Source organism: Barbatula barbatula, assembly GCF_947034865.1.
Source record: "Barbatula barbatula genome assembly, chromosome: 1".
Classification (NCBI taxonomy): Eukaryota; Metazoa; Chordata; class Actinopteri; order Cypriniformes; family Nemacheilidae; genus Barbatula; species Barbatula barbatula.
Window position 1 is genome coordinate 19,231,894 of NC_136766.1, and position 22,108 is coordinate 19,254,001.

A 22,108-nucleotide genomic window follows, 5' to 3' on the forward strand; every position below is an offset into this window, starting at 1 on the left:
ATCTCTAAACACATCTAAAGACAGTTATTGCATTTATGTCATATATCCTCCAAAAATAAACACAGCACCTTTAATTTCATTTTAATTTATATGGAAAGAAGCACACGATAACTGCCATAATGTCAGCACGTCTTTATCACAAAATACATTTCACAAACCAAGCCCCTCTGCTTCATGGGGTTCCGAACAAGGTTGTGTGTAAACTGTACGCTCACATGTAATTCAAAGTGCTGAGACTGCAGAGCAATGATGGCTTGTCTGTGAAGGTGTGTGTGGTAAGACAGACAGAGGGTCCAAATAACTTCGCCAAATCAGGCCTGAGAGATTAACACCAGATTTATCACCCACTGAAACTGGAGTCTGAGAACTCTCTCACACTCTTCCAACTCTCTTATCATCTCCTGCCAGGAGCAGCGGCAGGCTGCAGTGCCGCAGGGTAAGAGAAAGCCTACCGTTACCTCTCCTGGACTGCACATGTTTATCTTAGATCCTCAGGTAGAGACGTTTACAGCTTCAGGCTGAACTAACAGTCTCTTGGTGGCACTGAGATGCATTAATTAATCAGATCTATTTTATGCAAATAACATTTAGAAATTGTAAAAATGTCCATGACCTCTGAAGCTGCACCTGTCTATAGAATAATATGGGCGTGGCTAGTTTTGAACTTTACTCGTACTCCCTTTATTGATATGCAGAGGAGGCCAATACCTGATTGTTATCTCTTGAAAGACAGCGTCCAGTTATGTTATGGTTACAATATAACAATATACCTCATTGTGCTAGTTGATGTTGCAAGCTCGTTTTTATTTACTTATTTTATTACACATTGGTTTATAGCACGTATAGTTTTATCATTTACTGCACTTTACTGCAGAATATGACACCTCTCTTTTTCCCCCCTATCGCATGGCTTGTATTTGCACAAGAAGAATAGAGAGGAAAAAAAAGAAGCTTTCATGTAAAAAACCAAACCGCAATTAAGTCTGTATAATCCAGAGACACGTAGCTCTCTCATTCAGCGCCACATAACGGTCTTATATTATACATGTCTTTGAAAAATGCAGAGGTAACACAGATGAATATGAACAGAGGTTGACAATGGGAGACGGACTTATTTTTAAAGTTAAAAGCATGTTTTATAACAATCTCACAGAGCCTCATAATTGTCTGGGTCTGGATTTCATTGTTCAATGTCTTGGTCTTTCTTTAAAAGTCTCAGACAAGACCACAGTCAATTTCCAGCATACTAAAGGATGCAATTACCTTAACCACAAGTCAGCATGGTATCTTCAGCCCTTTCAAGAAGTCACTGCAGAACGTGTCTGGCATTTGGCCCTACACTTGTAAAATCTGAAATCCCCTGAAAGATTTAAGTAATTTGGCCTTTCATTTAAACTATGTACGTACAATCTGACCTGGTAAACCATTTAATTCATGTTGTCTCTAATGAACACTTACAATAAAATGCAGTTGTAATAGTTTAAATGAATCAATTAAATGCGACATTTTAGTTTTTTTTCCACACATTGCAAAGACAACACAGTTGAAGTTTAAGAACACGGCTTTGCTCAATTTTTGAGCATGTTTTTATCTTATTAATGTTCTAATTGTAAATTAATAAAATGTTTAAAAAGTTCTTCAATTGGTAAATCTGGGTTTTAGTGAACTGAACTTCAATGTCAAATTCTCGCTCTCTATCTAACACACCCTTAAAGGAACAGTTCACCCAAAAAAATCTTCATTTACACCCTCAAGTTGTTCCAAATCTGTATACATTTCTTTGTTCTGATGAACAAAGAGAAACATATTCGGAAGAAGGCTTGTAACCAAACAGTTCTTGGACCCCATTGACTACCCTAGTAGGAAAAATTTATTTGTTCTGTTGAACTCAAAAGAAAATATTTCGAATAATTTAGGAAAGCAAACAATTCTAGGGGATTTCCGATTTGTAATTTTCTCCTACTATATCTTTCTCTGCGTTCATCAGAACAAAGACATTTATACAAATTTAGAACAACTTGAGGATGAGCAAATGAAGACAGAATTTTCATTTTTGAGTGAACTGTCCCTTTAAATACCACAAAGCACAAAATATATGTGATAGTCTATGGTTAATTATGTCACATGTTTGTGCACCACCAGAAAATATAACAAAAATCAGAATGCTGTGAGGAGATGACAGGGCGGCTTATCACTCCAGAAGATCATAGGGGTTCAGCTTTTAAGTGCTAAAACATTGCCACACACCACGAAACACAAGACACACGCAGTCCCTCTCTAACCACGACACTAATCCAAAGAAACACAAACAACTGAAGTCCAACTGCACGCTTGTTTACATCAACACATTTGTTGTGGCACACCATTGCGGTCGGGCTGGCCTGCGGGGAAGAGACGTTCCCTTCCTCCGTATCCTTCTCTCTCCATCACTCTGGTTTGGCCACGTCTCAAAGCCACCAGATCTGACCAGGCTTCCATGTGTGGATTCTTAAAAACACACATGCATACTCTCAGCACTCTGATCTGTTGAGCAGGAAGATGTCACCCCTGATCTTTATTTGTCTAGAACTAATCAAAGTCTCATTCTGTGGTCAGCGTGTTGCTTTAGTAACCGCTTCAGTGAGCACGGACACTGTGACCTTCTGTAGGGTTCAGCCAACAGTTCTCTTTTTTCAGTCTGTGAGCCGTAATGTTGTATTTTTATCGAGCTGTTTGGAAAGCGCTTATTTAGGTCTCATAACTGCATTAAGCGAATGTGTTTTTAAAATAATTGCAGTTTCACTTTTTTGTTCCCCCACACAGAGCCATTTCAGGGAATTCAGCCAGAGCTGAAATAAATATTTAGTTTTAATTAGGAAAAAAGTCCACCTTTACTATATAAACATATTTAGACACATTCAAATTCTCCTTCACACACACACTTAAAAAGCCTGTACTATAAAGCCTGAAACATGCTTCTAGAGAGGATTCATATTTGACAGCTCTATATCTGTCACTAGGTGGATATGTTTGAAGAGGGAGGTAAGAGTGATAGTGGACTGCATGACTGAGGCAGGGAATGTCCCCTTGGCTCACCCTAAATAGCACACACATGCGAATAACTACATGGAACATAACTCTTAAAATGTATGTACATTATGAAAATTAAAATTCGTTCAAATGATTGAAAAGTCATCGGCCTTCCTGTTTATGTTTATTAATCAAACTTACATGCTCATTTTGCTTTAAAGGTCTACAGTGGGATTTATAGTGGCCACTAGCGGTGAGTTTGAGAATTGCAACCAATCTCTCACGGCCACCACAGTACAACAAGATGTCGTTGGCTGAGACAGCGTGTCTTCTCATGTTGACGCTGGGAAGAGATCATGCAAGCATTAGAATGATTGTAGAAAGAGCAATGTTTTATTTATTACATGAAATAAAGGGTCTGTGGATTTGAAGTATACAAAGAAGGATAAAAGTCAGGCCGGAGCTAGGACCTGCCATTTAATATTATAAAGACTTTCCAGCAGATACGCGTTAAGACCCACGGTACCAAAGCTTTTAGCAGTGATACTCAGATATATATGGAGATATTTTCCAGCAGAGCGACGTTGGAGAGAAAGATAATCTCAAAATGACCCCCGAGGAGGTTGCTTTGATTCGGATCAGAATGTGAGTAACATTGTTTTTTTTGTTTGTTAGAATCAAGATATGTTGTTGTTATTGTAATATTAGCTGTGTAATGGAGCAGTTCTGAGTGTCATGGTTTATCTGAAGCCATCTCTTGTTTAATTCATTTGCATTATTTGCGTGGTTTATGATAAAGCGAAGCATTTCATGCTTGCATTGCACAGTACGTTTGAGGGCAGTGTTGGCTAAAAGTTAATAGCAATGTTGTAAAAGGCGTTTGATCTGACAGCAAGATAGCAGTTATGAGTAAGTTAGTAGATGTTTTCCCCCCTTTGGGTCAACTGGACTTCGTATCACAGGGTAGAGGGAGAGGAAACGCGCTTTGTAGAGTTGTTTGTACTTTTAGGGCTACTGTACAAAACATGGCGGCTAATTCAATGTATGTTAGATATAAATAACTTTATTCTAAGGTAATACAAACATAACGGTTAATTTCGTAAGGTGGTCTTTATATACCTCTAAAGAAATAATTTTGTATATTATATTGCATTTCTGTCAATTGCTCCTTTAAGAATATTTGGTGCCAATATAAGGCCCATGAGATTAATAAAGCAGTTCAGAAAAAATTATTGAATCTCTTTTTAAGAAAATATGTCTACCTGAGCAAAGCATAATGGACCTATTACCTAAAATAAAATTTTGTGCAAAAATTATGCATTTATTAATTCAATAGAAGAAAAAATACATTTTAGGTGAACTATCTCTTTAATTCAGGTTGTTTTAATTAATTCAGATATTTCTATAGCTGCTCAAATGTAATTTGGCTGTAATCTGTGACTTTTACCTCTTAAAACCATCTGTGAAAAATACATTTGCAGGATATTTGAAATTGAGTTAAAACAAAGTGACATTTTCCTTGAAATCCTTCCCAGCAGCTTAAAATTTGAATCATTAGCCTATTAGAAGTTTACTGTTGCAAAACAGGGTAGGTAAGGAGACAATTTTCAACGTTGATGTTTAATGTTCTTGCTCAATAACTGAATTTTTATTCAGTTTTAACAACAACGATTGCAGCTTTAAATAGAATTCTAGGAAATGAATGACGTTGTAAACAACTTCACTTGACAGGTTTCCGGCTCTAATTATAACAGGTTTTATTGAACCTGTTGTTTTGAGAATACTATATTTTCCAATATTTTTTCTTTGTCCTTCACACTTAGATAAAATTTAGTGATTACAACAGTTCACAATATGTATGAATGTGAAGACTGAACTCCTGACCCTCTGACTGACCACACCCATTGTGTCCACTAAACCATGAGCAACCTGACAAAGAGCATCTGGCACAATACAGTCCTGTACAGGTCTTGGAGACCCCTGCCCCCCAATTCCCAGATAGAACACGCTCCTGAAAACTCCAGTTGTCACGGAAACCATTGTTTTGCCTTCCTCCTTCCTGCCATGCATTCCTTCTCACAATGCGTTGAAAAGCAAATTGGTCTTTGACAAAGCGCTGGAGGACTGTTTGGGAATGAGAGCTGAGCAGATTGGAGTGGATGAAAGACAGACAAGAGTGAAAAAAAACCTGTATCAATCAAATAAAAAAGGAAAAGAGCAGGAAAGGGTGAACAACAAGGGGAGCCTGCTTTGGAAGTCCATCATTTCATCAGTCTGTAAGCGCTGGTACCTGATATCACTTAGACAGATGTTATCTACCCTTCCCGCAGATGGGTAGACGCGGGACAAGTGAAGCAGTGAAGAAAAGACAAACACACGGATCAGACACACCCGATGAAGGGATCAGAATTTACCCAAACATTTTAAAGTAGCCGTTCAACCAAAAAGACCAAAGAACATGTTTTGTACTCACTGTATAGGTCTTGAATATAAACACATCACCCTTACTTCTCTCAGTTATGCAAAAACGCAGGTTGTTTGTATTTGTTTCGTTGCTTTCAGGAGCATGCTATAAGGATGATAGATATAACTTTTAAATCTAGTAATAATCTCTTAAACCTGAACCTCAAATAACGCATGAAAAATTATCCACCCGTTACATAAAAATATTAGCAGTTCACCCGACGGGTACCCACGGGTGCCCGCCCACGCTCAGGGACTCTGGTCTCCAATCCACACTGGTGGTGCAGGGGTGGCGGAGCCAAATCTCTTCCCTCCCTCTGAAATAGGTGTTTCTACTTTTTAATGGGATTTTTTCTTGGTTCTCCTACTTATTTGTGCTTTTTTAGATTTTTTGTTTATATATTATTTGGACGATGCATTAACAATATTCACTTTTCTGTCTAAATGATTAATAAACTGAATTATTTACAGTTGTTTACGCGGTCTCAATTATTGTTGAGGTTGTTTTTCCCCATGCAAAATGTTTAACTTCTTATCTCCCAAGGCCAAATGATAAAACAAAATAGGGAGTCCAATTGAAACATAGTTTAGCTTCTTTATAACCATTCATTATACCACTATTTGATTACCAAATACTCAATTGCAGTGGGAACAAGCTTTAATTCAAATGCATTTAACGTAACATAACAGGAAAGTTCGGTCCATAGACTCCCAGCCCTCTGAGAGGACTACAGAAGAAAATTCAAGCATAGTCATAAAGGTTGTCTGTGTTTTCTAGATGTCCAAGTGAATCTTATTCAAGACTGATTTAATTCATGCTGTTCATTTGTAGTCCTACAAGTTTCTTCAGAAGTATTACAAACATTTCAGGAGAATGTAAATAAATAGCAATATATTACAAAATATGCCTGCAGGAGAACCAAGAACAAAACTGCTAAAAGAAAACTGGCCAAGCGGGCAAAGGATCATTTTAGGTCTTCATGGGGTTATTCTATTCATAATCGTATATACTGTATAAGAAAATTAGACATTCAGAAGAGACAGACAGCAAAAGATACACTCTTTAAAATAAAGGTGCTTAAAAGGTTCTTCACAGCGATGTCATAGAGGAACCATTTGAGTAAAAGGTTTTATATAGAGCAATCTCTTTATAACTTTTTTATAATTTGAAGAACCCCTTTTTCGCCAAAAAAAGAACGTTTTGTGGAACAGAAAGGTTCTTCGGATGTAAAAGGTTTTTTATGGAACCAAAAGGTTCCTCTATGGCTACCGCAGAAACATTTGAAGAAGCTTTTTTTAAGAGTGTAGAGAAAGAGCAACCGAGAACAAAAAAGAAATCTTTCTCACAGTTCTTCTAGATAGACCAGGTTTCTGAAGACATTTGCAGGCAGCTCAGTGATGTTGTTCATACTGATGTCTCTATGGAAACAAAAGAAAAAATAGTTACAGTAAGTGGTTTTCTATAGGTTATTAACGCAACACACATCTATACATGCACAGTGATGTGAGTATCGGACATAGGAATGACTGCTTTGCCACACTGTATGGCAGAGACCAATGATGGCTTCACTTTCATTGTGCCGGATTTACCAACATATTAAGTTATTTAAGTTGATTAGTGTAGATACTTCTGTTTGAATCAGAGATTGTAAATGGTCATATCATGAAAAATGTGATTAATTATTATAATTTGTTTTTTATTTTTGGTTGAAAATTCAAAACCAAACACAAATAATAATATAAATATATATTTATATTAAATATTGATTACCAATTTAACGTGAAACCTAGGGTAACCTCAAAAGCCTGTCACAAAGCAACACATCTAATTTGATTATTTTTTATGAGATGTCCCACCTCCCGTACCTGATGCTCTTGCTCAACAAGTTCAAACAGAGAACTGTGTGTCTGAGACAGCTGATAAAGCCAGACTTCAGATTATTCAGAGAGATCCAGCAGCATGCAACAATAGAAATAGATAGAAAGCACTGCTAAATGAAAGTTATTTGATCAAGCCAAATCACTGCAGCTATGATGCGCATTACAGCGAAATGTTTACTTGGAAGATGATAATTTGAAGATCTGCAAATGTACTAGCATACATTAGGGCCCAAAATAAAGGAAATGTCATCCTGCATAAATTAATACATACATAACATATACATTTATGTATGTAATATATACATAAATTAATTTTATTTACCCAACATTCTCTGAAATACCTCCTGCTCGTTGTTGCCAAGATTTATCAAAGACAACACAACATAATTTACATTTACACTTATTTTGAATGTTGTAACTTATTAATGTGGGTGCCAAAGCAAACTCACACCATTAAAGAGGCCTTGCTCTCTCATTTTGTCCTACAGTGAAATGTAACTACAATCCATATCTCTATACTTACTCATACTATCATTTCTTATAAAACCATCTCTGTCCCTCCTTCTCTCCCTAAGGCTTCTAAGCTCTAAGCAGAGAGAGAGAGAGAGAGAGAGAGAGAGGTAGAGAGAGCAGGCTGTCAATGAGACAAGAAAGATAGCATGTAGCAGCATGACAGAAATGCAAGCAATACACAAAGTGTCTTCCTCTGTCTCTCCCTTCGCATTTGGGCTGAATGGTGAAGTGTGTGGGCAGCAAGAAAAGGAGCGGTAGACGTGTAGCGAGAAAGGTCAGAAGAACAGAACTTAAAATGCCCACTGTTACAGAAAACATAACACACTCCCAGAGAGGAAATGTGCGGGCAAATTATAATAAGTGCATTTTATGCTTGACAGCATTGTGTGCATGTTCTGTCTTTGTTCTGAAGGAGACACACTAAAGCCTAGACAAGGTTTTCAGCTGGGCCCTAGATCTTGATTAGGACTCCATTTGTGTGGCTTCAAAAGCCAGGCCGCACACAGTAGACGTGGAGACAGGGCCTGACAGAGCCCAACAACCACATTACAATAGCTAATGAGGCAGATCCCTGTCCCATCCCCCCAAAAAAGACAAGAGGGAGCGAGGCCGACATCTTGGATTTCACTGCAAGGCTTCTCTTTAGTCTTGAAAACGTATATACAAGTATTAGGGCCTCTGGCCACACTGTGTATCATATTACCCCCTATCACACACATACGTCCACTGAAAGGGGCCTCCATATCCCCCTTGCAGGTCTGACCTTCTGTCACTCTGCTATCATTTTTTTGATCCACAGGTTACCTATCCATTTACCCTTCAGGCTGATTTGAATGGACCTTCTACCAGTGCACTCAATTTTCTCCTCTCACTCCTTATCACTCTCCTCTGCACCCCCTCTCTGTGGAGCGCCCCTAGCAACCCCGGTGGTCCGCTGGATACATTATGTATTGCAGACAGTTCTGTCCCTCAGCTCACACACATTCATTCCTCCAGCCCGCAGTCTTTCGCCTTGCTGCAAACTCTCTCTGTGTTTTGGCTGAGGTGACTGGGAGCAAGATGAGAGAGAGGAAGAGCGTGTGTGTGTGGGTTCATTTCTGTGAATGTGATCTCTATCCTCGAGTAGAAGGTTTTCTCATTAGGGGGCAGGGGCTGCACTGCAGTGACAAAGACGGGGACGGAGGACTACTGGAGCCAGTGCTGTGGGAAACTCTATCCTAAGACTGATAACATGTTCGCTTGTATGATTTCACAAGACCAGTTCTACTGCATTTATGTTTGAATAAAGCATACATCTACATTTATTCATTTGTCAGACGTTTTTATCCAAAGCGACTTACAAGTAGTTTTTTACAGTTGCATATTACTGCAGAGCAATAAGGGGTAAAGTGGCACTTCAGTCATGACCTGCTGGCACAGAGATTTGATACTTATTAATCCTATGTGTATCTGGATCTTAAAGGTATAGTAAAGAGGTCGACCGATGTGTTTTTACTTCTCTGGCAGATTTTAAGAAATGTATGAGGCCGGTTTTTGGGCTGATTTTCTTTTTTCTACCTTTATCTCATAAAATCGAATTAAGAAATAAGAAGTGATACAGAATATTAATTGCAATTAAATTAAACATTTATTGAAGACAGGTCTCTTCAAATCATTGCATTTGAAATCTTTCAAATGATTCAAATCAACCTCAACAATTGAAAGATTGAGAAAGTGTTTATTGCAGGGTACAAGATAGAAGTCTAATTCATAGTAATAATTCATAGGCCGATCAATCGGTCGACCTCTAGTATAGTATCGCATTAACCAAAAATTCTCTGTCGATGACAGATTATTTTATACCAGTGATAGAAAAATCTGAAGACCATTCATAATTTTGACAGATTACAATGAGGGCAGATTGTAATTTTGCCCTTTTTGTCGATTTAGCATTCAATAATTTCCTTTCATCAGAACGTGATCACAAGCAACCAGAAGTATCCCTGCCCTGTGAAGTTGGGATGCATACATTTCCCATTCATTGCTCATAAACGCCTTGTCCATTCAGAAACCCAAGCAAGATAGGTGATGAATTACATGTTGAAGGAAGCATTCTCCTTTTTTTTTTACAAAAACAATCACGAGACAAATATCAAAATGCTCAAACTATACAAAGTTAAAATGTGACCCATAAAAACGTGGTTGCTTCCTATAACCTAATGTTGTCAGGTTAATTCACTTTCAGTAAGTACTTAATGGGATAGTCACCCTCAAGTTGTTCCAAACCTTTATAAATGATATATACATTTTTAATATATACATGATATATATACTATATAGATTTATATAACATTATATAACATACATATAATTGTTTTGTGCATTCTGCTGAACACAAAGGAAGATATTTGGAAGAATGTTAGCAGGTTTCAGTTCATTGACTACCACAGCAGAAAAAATGTTAATGGTAGTCAAGGGTGTTCCAGAACTGTTTGCTTTCCTCAATTCTTCAAAATATCTAATTTTGTGTTCAAGAGAACAAATACATACTTTTTCTACAATGGTAGTGAATAGTGTCCCAGAACTGAAAATTTGCAAACATTCTTCCAAATAGCTTTCTTAGTGTTCAACAGAACAAAGACATTTATACCGGTTTGGAACAACTTGAGGGCGAGTAAATGATGACAGAATTTTCATTTTTGAGTGAACTGTTCCTTTTCAAATGAAATAATTCACATTTTATCACACACCACATGTTTATGTGACCTGACAAAACACTTCATGTGGTCCATTCGTTTTCAGAACACATTTTTTGGCTGTGTAAAATAATAAAAATGCATTCATAGGTTCATAAAAATAGGTCAAAATGTCCCTATGAGGGATCAGGAGAAAGTAATCTCGAAACATGCTCACACAGTTAAAGTTTGCATGGCAGACACAATGCAGCATTGTCATGAAATTGCTAACTCCAGAAACACAAATGAGGACCACCCCAAGCGCTACAAATGGAGCATGACTGAATGAAAAATACATACATGGAAGGAAGAAGAAAAGCCTTATGTTATGAGAGCTCAAGAAAATGTCATGTCTCAACAGAGCACTCCAGACTTTCTGCCTATTAACAGAATAAAGGAAGAACTTACAAGAGCCCTTTTACGCTCATGCTTAGCTATAGAAAGGAAAATATAGAATTGACATGAATTACATCCCAAAGCACAACAAGGCTTTGTGTTCTTGAAATGCTCAGTGTTTGCAGTTACTCTCTGAGGGCTGCCCCCATACTAAACATCAACTTTTACATTTCAGCATCCGCACGTTTGCAAACCGCGGTAGCACCGCAGCAGACTTTTCTGTGGCCGCAGCTGCCCACAGAGCCCCACATCATAGTCGGGCCAGCTCGCTCACAGCCCTGCCAAGCCCTAAAGAAACCCAGCCACAGCCTGCCCGATGATAAGGCCTGTAGATGTGGTGTGTGTGTGTGTCTTAGGGTATGGGTGGGTCTCGTTCACGGGCTGGCTCTCAGCCCAAGAAGGGCGGGGCGTTTTTGTGCCAACTATTTTGATTGACGGTCTCACAAAAATAGGCTCATAAGGAACTGACAGGTGTGAGGTAGCAAAAAGGTGACAAAAGTAACAGGGACTGTGTTAATAATACATTTAGCCTACTGATTCACACACACTAAAGAAAAAACATGCATGGAACCCAGCTGGTAAGAGCAGACCTAGACAAAAGAGTTCCTTAGTGTGGATTTATTTACTACATTTTGCCTGTATTATACAGAATCTAAATTTGCATGGGACTTTCCCTTATTTTGGGCGCAACACCTTTAATCCCACGCAGGGCCTGTGTGGATTTCTCAGGGTTTGTTGATTCAAGCCGGACCTCCACCCTGAATCTGATGCACATTAGGCTCTTCTGAAGTCTGATTTGCTGTTCCTTTTGCATTATATACAGTGGAGAGTGAACACCAAACACTTGCAGTTTATTAGTGCGATGAATGATGTAATGTCTGACAAATTCCTCTCCTTCTGTACACAAGTAAAAAGACTGAGTCATATTTGTGCATCAGCGCACTGTCACACTATTCAGAGGGCATGATGTATGTTTGCTAAACCACAATATGACAAAAGGCAGACGGATAAGTAAACACACTGGTGTGGGTCTGTACTGTAGGGCAAGACACGTTTTATTAACAAAGAAAGGCCTGAATATCCCTCAAAACTGGGATTATGCACAAGAATTTAAACACAGCACTTGGTATTGAAATGTTTAGAAAGATAGCACTTCAAGTGTTTTACTTAAAATGTTCGAGAAAGAGTGCAGGCAGATTTTTCTTTTACTGAAAGTGTGATAGGTTCCAACCCTCTTTGAACTAAACTACCTGAGACATGAGAACAAAATTCAACAGACTTGCCCGGATGGTTGGACGACCACACACAGGCAGGCATAATACGTGCGTACGCTCTGAAAAATGTTATGAATAATAATAAAATGTTCACCAAGTCACTTAAACATACAGGCAGCTTTATGTCCAGTCAAAGAAGGCTACAGTTCTGGAGTCACAGAGCAGGAGGCCAATTCCCTCATGTGAACGCTAACGCAAACACTCAGCCATGAGTGCCAACATGGCTAGCAAAAAAAATTCTTATACAGAAATTCTGAGCGGCAGAGAGAAAGGGGATTTACTCAAGGAGAGAAACGGCAAAAACGCAAGCAAGGAAGTGCTTTAAGCCCTTAATTCCACAGGAACACAGTGGTTGTAAGCACACGTTGTCTTAGGGCTGTGATGATAGCCTATCTGAAATGAGATATGGACAAGGCTGAACAAATCAGCAATCAACACAAACAACATCCATTGGATTGGATTGCAAAAGTGCCAAGAGCAAACAATTCAAGTGCACCGCTTTCATTGACTCCCTCTTAATTTGTATGCGTTTTACATTTACATTTATTAATTTGGCAGATGCTTTTATCCAAAGCGACTTACAAGTAAGAGAGCATTTAACATTTTGTCAGCACGCTAAACAGTACCATTAGTTTACATGCCCATGCTACTAGGAGGATTAAAGCTGGAGAAAGCAAGGGAGAGAATACATTTTTTTCTAGACACAAGACATAGACAGTTATTGGTTAGTCAAATAAATGCGGAACAGGTATGTTTTGAGCTATTTTTTGAAAGTTGTGAAGGATGCTGCAGTTCGTGTGGAGGTCTTTTTCCATTGTATTACTTTTTAAGTAAAAATGAATAGGCAATAGTTATGATAAATAAGGAAAACTGGGATCTGAAGAACTGCTCACATTTGACAGGAGAGACAATAAAGTTTGTGCAATTAAATTCTAAATAAAAAAATCAGTCATCATCAGTTGTTCCATTTGCATCTGTTTTTATTCCTCCCAAGGTTGAATTGATATTTGAATTAAGCGGTACGATTTTTTTCAATATAAGAAAATGGGTCACACTTCAGTATAGAGGGCAGTTCTCGCTCCGACTTTTCCCCCAATAAACTTAATTTGTTGCTTATTAATAGTTAGTAAGGTAGTTGTTAGGTTTAGGTATTGGGTAGGATTAGGAATGTAGAATATGGTCATGCAGAATATGTGCTTTATAAGTACTAAAAAAAAGCCAATATGCCAATAATAGGCATGCTTCTAACAACTAGTTAATACTCTCTCCATCTTCTCAAGATCGTCTCTGACCCTAAGAAGCAGAGAGTTCAGGCGTTCAGTCAAAAAATTACCTTGACTATTTTTGATTTTTATTGTATGGCAACCTGCATATGCCTACAAGACTGTAGAAAAGTCTGCATTATAAACAAATGCATTGGTTAGTGGGCTACAAGAAATGTTCTTTAAAGATTGCATCCTTCAGTAATGAGAAACACACATTCTTCAGGAATAAATCTGATCATCTGAACAGCTGAAAAATAGCAACTGATTTAATATCAGCAAGGTCAAATGTTAGCTTGCCAGCAAACTTTCATACATACATGAGTATTCTCCAAATGTCTTTAACAATATAAATTCATCTAACAATAAAAAGCCACTTTGCAGACGAGTTCAATACTGAAAGTTTTTTATATTTGTAGTATTTATGAATGTGCATTTCTAAAATAGCTGTAAAAAACTAAATTCACAGAAACACTGGGGGAAAATATATCAAAACTATTTACAAAATATGCTGATTTTGAGACAAAAACTGCATAAAGAATAAACATTTTTATCAAAAGCAACATCCTGATCTACTAATATTCATGTATGCTCTCATTCTCTTTTTCTCTCTGGAGAGGTGAGCAAAGCTGGACAGAAGCTTGACAAGGAACGAAACCCAAAAAAGACAGTTTTCTGGGAAGTCATTTCACATTCCAGTGAGACCAGAGACGCTTCCCACCTTCCAGTAACAGTGTGTGTACAAACCTGTCTGTGGCTGAACATCTTCACGTGTGTGTGTGTGTGTGTGTGTGTGTGTGTGTGTGTGTGCTGTGATTCTAAAAAGACATAAAGATTGAAAGAGTGAGAAAATGTGTGTGACTCCATGTATCAGTCTCAGAGCTTTCTCCCTCAGTTTACCCTTCTGTTTATCATACAGCGCATCTCCCTCTGTTTCTCTCTTCATCCATCCCCTTCATTCCTTTCCACTGATCTCAGACTCTCATCCTGTCATTTGTCTGTTGTCCATTAGAAAAAGAAGATGTGATGGGAGACAGGCGTTTCTAATGCACCAGCTGGCCTACTTCACAGCTCCATCAGGAAGCTCACATTAAACAAACTCATTAACTGCCAAGGCAACCTGCGTGGGTCCCGACCACATTATTTACCATGAACAATCACATAGTCGTGTCTGTGAGAGCCTGAACCCTCTGCTTCTTAGGGTCAGAAACGATCTTGAGGAGATGGAGGGAGTGTTCAGACCAATCAGCACACTTATAAAATCAAAAGAGGGCCTCTTTTTTCAGTACCTCAGTAGTGTCTTGCAGTGCCATATAACTCTTACACAAAGTCTAAACACTTCCAATTCTAAAGCTAACAACAAATAGGAAAGATGAGGTCACAAGTCGCTGCACTACAACACCAGTACTAACTGTTGTTTCTTCTATTTGATAGTCGGCAAATCACAGGAGCTCTATCGGCAGTCACAGCATTTATAGGGCTATTATATGTAATTACTGAATGTCTAGCAAATAATTGTCAGACACCTAACTTTATACATACATAAAGAACTGTGCAAAACTTATAGACCAGCAATGTTATTTAAGCATGTTGTTTTAATGATCATGCATATTAAATTCAGTCTCTTTATTAAAATACAAACAGAAAATTTACAAACAATACATTTAAAACCAAGTGGCTTCTTTAAGCAAAATCTTAATGGAATCTCCTTTGGAATTAAAGTGTATCTTCAACTCTTTTGGGGAGAGATTAAACTTCAAGACAGCTAGGTTCCTTCTACTGCTCAAATAAGGGGAGGTCACATTAATACTAGTCACTTTTATAACTGCATAACATTTTCTGTATTTTTGCAGAATATACTTTTTGTATCACTTCTTTTTCAGTTTTATTAAGGTTTCAGGTATCGTAAGTGCAATTCATAAACCAAACTTCATTTACAAAAACTAAAAAAAGTACTATGAAAGTATTTTTTACATGAAAACTAAAATGTTTAATCTTAATATGTCAGAGCTCCGGGAAAAGTCAGTAATGAGATGGCTTACAAAATACAAAGGTGCTTTTAAGTGGGAAGTGTTCTAAGTGTTTGAATCCTGCTTGTGGCATGTCCTCATCCCAATCCCTTCCTCTATTTTACTTTACATCTGCGTCCGTTCTAAAATTATTTTTAAAATACATTCTCTTCGGATCTGTTCTTACCTCTGTCTTTGTTACTATACATGCCATGCTTGGTAACTTGTTCCCTCAAAACCCTCACATAAAAACAATGTTACTGCAAATTGTGGTCAAAAATTTACCTTAAACATTCTACGATCTCATCTGTCTGCTCAAACCAGAACTCCTGACAGAATTTACACACAAAATATTGCAAACTTTTAAAAATAGCAGATTAAAATGAAGCATGATGCTAAAAATGCCACATGTATCCAGACAAGTAGACAGCAGAGGTTTCTGAAATGAGGAAGAAAATGATGAACTGAGAATAACTGTTTATTTTACTACCCTGTTGACATAATGTATCATCAGCACAGTTTAAATAAATTCAACACTTTCTGCTTTTCTGCCTCTCTCACACTCACATAAATGCTCACACAAATTGTTGGCAGGGGTGGCGTGCGGACAGATGCGGGGGACCCGGGGTCATCTCTAGGTCAGGAAGTATGCGTTTCACGGGACGGCTGAGGAGTGATGACAAACCCTGTAACTCTGGGTCGTGCGCAATGGGCAGAGAAGAGATGCCAGCCAAGTGGCACTGTGCAGGACCACACACAAGCACGTGTACAAACTTATGCCATGGGCAGAGGCGCCACGTTAAACACTCCTTACTGGAAGAGTGGGGCAGAGAAGACACCCGCGCTTCTTCAGCTGCTAGAGATGTCTTAAGGAGCCTATCCACCGCAGTACACAACACAAACCTTAGATTACAGCTCATCTCCGGTTGGGCTCCTACTGGGGACTACATGTCTAGGCCCTCAGCAAGCCAAACTGCTAAACACTAATCCGCTCCTTGCAGTTCTATCCAGCACACAGACACTTGGTGGGCTTTTTAACCGTGTGGGAGGAAATCCATGACACAAGGTCCATAGCGAATAAGGCCTGATTTGAAGTATGAGCACGGCATGTGTAAACACTTGCAATGGTGTAAGAACTTCTGGCAGCCCAACAGTCTCTCTCTGCCCCACATCCACCAATTCTGATTGAGAGAAAAGCTCTTACATGTCTCTCTAATCATCATGAGCCTTCGTTCATACTCATCCAAAATAGAAAGACAGAAAAAAGCACCTTGCTACAAATACCAGTATGGGTTGTGTTTTGGATGCTGGTATGATGGTGTCTAAACCAGCTTCCCTAAAACCCAAGGTGCAAGTTTAACAACAAGGCATTCCATGACTACCAGCTTGACCAGCACCAAACCAGTAATGCAAATTTTCACTAGCTTGGACCAGCATGTGAATTTATCCTGACCTAGGCTGCTCAGAGCTAGTTTGGTTACCAAGTTTAGTGTTAAGATATCAGAGACTTGAGGTCCATACTCCAGCCACGGACATAAGGCTTCACCTTTAACGGCAGAAAGAGCCTTCCCTTGCCAGACCACTGAACACAGAGGGTCCTTTTCCTCCAGAACTCTTCTTGTGACCTGCGTCTGCGCAGGTATAACTGAAGGGCGCCTGTGTTCAAGTACATAAAACCAACCTTATCCTAACATCAACCGATTCGCCATATATCATCACGGCTAGAGCTGTAAATTATTGGTGTAGCAGTGAGGCATACAAATTGTCTTCGGGTCGAAGGTTTAAGTAAACCATAATTTACACCCTAGTCATTTTACCTGACAGATTCAGGAACTGCGCGTGCCTCTCTGGTGGTCTGTTTAAAAATAACTAGCATTTAATGAAAGTAAAAACATAATATAATAAATTCTGTTTCTTCAGAAAATAAAAAAAATGCAAATATTAAACACAATTAAAAAGTGTATTACTTGACTTTCTCTTGCACCCCCTGACTGAACAAAGATTATTGTCTTCAAGACTGAATGTGAAAAAAGGGATCACTAATCGCTCTATACATTCAGTCAGGCAAAGGTGTGGAAAAAGGGCGCTGCTGGTTCCATCTGACTGAGCCTGTAGATGCGCAAGCCTTCCCACAACCTTTAAGATGGAAAAGAACATGGCGTCTCTGTTTTGTTAATGGGACACAAAGACACATTCCAGCTCCTCAATGCTGAAGGGCTTTAGTGAGGCTGAGACAAGAGTGGGCTAATGGCGTGTGGACAGACGGTTAAGGGTGGATATCCCCACTGCACTAGCGTGCACACACACACGAGGGAAATTCTTTTAGCAAGTGAGGGGACACAATAAAAGGGCAGCATAGACTGAATAGTAGCAAAGGGTCAGAAATAGAGTTTTGGAGTCACACTATGAGGAATGTGCTACTGTATTTCAAATAAAAAAAGACATTTAGCAAGGACAAGACAATTGGGAGGGAAAAGCCAGTAAACAATGACTGATCAATACAGTATCAGGTTTTTTTTATGGGAAGCTCGTAAAAAAAGATTCCTTTCAATTCCGTTTGATTTAAACTATGTTGTAATAAGCAACGAAAAGCTTTTGTTGAGAGTTAAGTATATAGTTACATCCGCCCATACAATACAGTCAAGGTCAAAGTTTCACCGGTGTGAAGCGATACTACACTGCATATTTGTTCCTTAAGCCAGTGCGAAGTCTCTCACTCGTCCTGCTCCAATACTCCGTCTAAACAGAGTATGATTAACCTAAAGCGTTGCGCAACTACCCGTTGAAGTGAGCAAACTTTATTAAACCCACAAGACCGAGGGCTGCTATCTGCACTAGGGGAATAATGATCAACTAGACTGTGTCACCGTCACTCTCTCTTTTCCCTCCCATTCCAGTAACCCTGCAATTCCCTAATGTCCTCTGACAAAAACCTTTTTAAGGTTCATTTAGGCTATGCTTGATGGGCTTCAGTGTCGCCAAGAAATGATTACAAATCACACTGAAGTTTTTGTTTCATTATATTTTTCCTGTTTGCGCACATCCATGAAAATCTTGACCTGGGAGAAGTCGTCAAGCTGATGAGTGTTGATGATTGATTCAAACTAATCATAGGTGTGGTTTGGACGTGACATTCTGTATTAAGAATTGCATGTGCTAGTTGAGTAAATTGTAGCTAGCTAGGTTTAAATCTTAATAATATAACTCCAAAAAATAAATGTTGGGCGATTATTTTTATTTAAAAATGGCACAGTGCGCAAAAGAAACTCTGGCCTTGTTCCTCTCTAGTGCGCTTTAGTTTGTGAAAGAGAAAAGTTTGGTTTCTTTCACTGAATAAATTATACTTTTTCATTTCTAAAACTTCTCTATTGTCCTATTTCTTACTAATTCACCACGAGTGTCCTTTACTGCAGAGAGAGACAGTGTGGCGACAGCTAAAGGCAACTGAAAGTACAGGCAGACAGAACTGCCCTACTATTATCAATTACATAAATAAATACCAGAAATGCAGTAAAGCGTGCAGTGGGCCAATGCAGCCGGATGCAACAATGCGGCTAAATGGGTGGCATTTTTCAGCTCATGACAAACCCAATGATTATTATCATTCATCGAACTGACTGACAGGTGTCCCATCATCTGCTCAGCATCACTTGTGGATTGATCAGTAATGCATTTAATCAATACAGAAACATGGTGCACTAACTTATTAAATAAATACGTTGTATCGTTTCTTTCTTATTTATATCATTATAGCCTTTGCAATAGCCTAACAATATTACGTATGTTGTGCCAAAATACAGTAACTGGTGCTTATACTGTATTTATACTATTGATCCACATTATTCTTGTGTTTTTTGAAGGTGTGCCCTGTGCATCAAGAATCATCTATTTGAGCTCAACAACACAAAATGTTGCACATGATGAAAACATTCCAGCCAAGATCACTGCTGATGCCCTCAACATGCTGCCTCCCGAGTCACTATTTGCATATCACTCACTGATACCTAAGATGGCCACCGTTAGTGTTAACTCTGTGGCTTTATTTCTGGCTTTATCGCTTCTCCAGACTGGACTTAGCTTGGGTTACAAGCTGCTGCTTGGCAGGGATATTTCGAGAGCCCGGTCAAGCTGTTTTCAAAACGTGCAAGCTCCAGGAGAGAGCTTCAGAATAAACACTCACTTCCAGACACGCTTCAAAGAACTTTTGGCAAAAGTACCACACTTAATCATAACAAAGTAAAAACACAATAAATGCCTGTAGAGCCTAATGAGGTGAGAGAGTTTATTTACATGCGTGACAGTGGGCACAGTTGTGAGTGGGTCTCTCTTATTAACAGGGGAGGTAAATGTGAGGGGCACATATTTTCGAAGCCAAACAATGTGACATCAACGTACAACAGAGTTAATAAAAGTGAAGAGTCAGCATTACGAAATGCTAAATGATGATGAATGTTACTGTTTCAAAGTTTGCATGGATACACATCAAAAGTGTAGAAAACAAGGCTATTAAGAGTGGCCAGTAGCCACTGAAAATAAATCTAAAGCAGATTAACATGAACATTTATTAAGGCAGATGGAACTAAAAAAAGTTCTATTTTCAGAAATGCACCTTACAACACCTGTACAAACACTACTTCACTACGTTTTAGTGTGCTGCGTGTGCATAAAAGCTTGCTGGTAAGGTTTTAAAGATTCTCTATTTAATAATGTACTAGCAGTCTTCTTTAAATGACCCTTACGGGTGAAATGGGTTTCGGTGTTGCTTAAGAGCACCCAAAAGCCTTGAGCAACAACGTAAAAACAACTGCCAGGATAACAGTTATAGAAGGGAACCCAGTTTGGTTTTGATCCTTAAAGTTGCCTTGAAATGAGTTACATGATGAGTTACTGCTCTGGTGTGAATAAAAGCGTGTGTATTCAGCTGTGTGGCATTGGACAGTTTATCAGACTTTGATATTACATTATCAGTTAAACCTTAAAGATTTTCCTTATTTGAAAAGTTACTGTAATTTAACCACTTACATAAATGTTTGTTTAATAATAAACTACAAAGCCATTCTTTATAGTAACATTTTGATGGCCGTGTTGAAAAAATGTAACAAGGCAGTTTAGCTTTACATATACAACTCATGCCAATGTGTACATGCGATTTGCACACATGTTTGATGTGAAATGTTAATGTTGTGACTTACAGGTAGTAAGTGAAGGCGCTGAGGCCGGCGGGCACGGCGGTCAGTCCCCGTCCAGAGCAGTCCGCTCCTCCGTCCTCGTCACAGCGGCACAGCGCAGGGCATGTGGCCGCAGTTGACTGACCCTCTCCCGCGGCAGCCTGCCCCCCTATACACAACCACAGCACAAACATCCGAATGGCCAGCAGTGCCATTATCCGTTTCGCCCGACAGTCCCTCGAAGGCAGCTCGCTGGTTTCTTTCGCCAGAACACGGTGGTGGTGATAGATCCTTTAACCCTAAAACAAGTACAATATCAGACTCTCTGAAGACTTTCAATTCGCGACCTGATGCGGGCGAGTTAACGGGTTGGGAAATTCATCTACAAAATGTCCTTTGTTTGCGGGTCCCCGAAAACCTACGCGTGCAGTACCTGCTTTTCTTTCTGGTAAATAAGTGCTCTTACCTAATGCCCGCGAACGATCAGCAGATCGGGCCAGTCAACGGTCATAATGCCCGGAGTCTCGAGCTTCCAACAACGCACAAATAAAACAGAGTTAGCTCTGATCCCTGGGGTCTAAACACACGCGCTCCAGACTGCCGTGATTCCTTAGACCTCCGCGTCCGGGAAATACACAAAACCGCGACGAAAACACCGTGATTACAACAGTATTCTCTCTCTCTCTCTCTCTCTCTCTCTCTCTCTCTCTTCTCTCTCTCTCTCTCTCTCTCTCTCTCTCCTCTCTCTCTCTCTCTCTCTCTCTCTCTCTCTCTCTCTCTCTCTCTCTCTCTCTCTCTCTCTCTCTCTCTCTCTCTCTCTCTCCCTCTGATTTGTTTCCTGTAGAGAAAAACACGGTCAGTTCTCCGTCGAGCCTCACGTTTCCTCTCTCTCTCTCTCTCTCGCTGCAGGACAGCCAGTGAGGTGCTGAATATGTTAATACAACCTACATATTAATGATTTCACGACGTCAGCTATATAATTGTTCTGGTATGAAACTGAAGGCAGCATTACTCAAGCAGTCCTGTAGTCAATGAACGACGATATAACTATATAGCCTGCTGAATATATTTTCCACTTTAAAAGAAAAACAACAAAAAATGTAAAAACCCCAAACCACCCATGACGTTACAATAAAGGTGACACATGTATAGAGTTCAGTAGTGTAAGGTGCACTGGTGCAACAGGAGACGTCTCGGGATTAATGTAAAGGTTATAATGTCTACTCTTGTGAGATGTTTTTGATAGACATTTGATGTTTGTCTTCCAAAGTTTGTATTTTATTATCATCATTAAAACCAAGACTATACAATAAACACTACCATATAATGGCAGCAAACTATCCGTGATAAGAGAAAGACTGTCTGCAATTTCTCCTGTTCCACTCAGCTTTATAAGCATAATAAAGGTTTCATAAATGT

General features: G+C 39.1%; 1 protein-coding gene across 1 annotated transcript in view; it reads right to left on the minus strand.

Annotated features, from left to right (window-relative positions):
* The window catches only part of lgr4 (leucine-rich repeat containing G protein-coupled receptor 4), a 38,899-nt gene extending 17,317 nt beyond the window's left edge, over nt 1–21,582 (minus strand). The window contains exons 1-3 of the mRNA XM_079467272.1: nt 21,156–21,582; nt 20,714–20,988; nt 6,820–6,891 (exon numbers count right to left, since the gene is read on the minus strand). Coding sequence (XP_079323398.1) covers nt 6,820–6,891; nt 20,714–20,904 — 263 coding nt within the window. The 5' untranslated portion in view covers nt 20,905–20,988; nt 21,156–21,582. The remainder of the gene's footprint in view (nt 1–6,819; nt 6,892–20,713; nt 20,989–21,155) is intronic.
* Between the last annotated feature and the right edge of the window lie 526 nt (nt 21,583–22,108).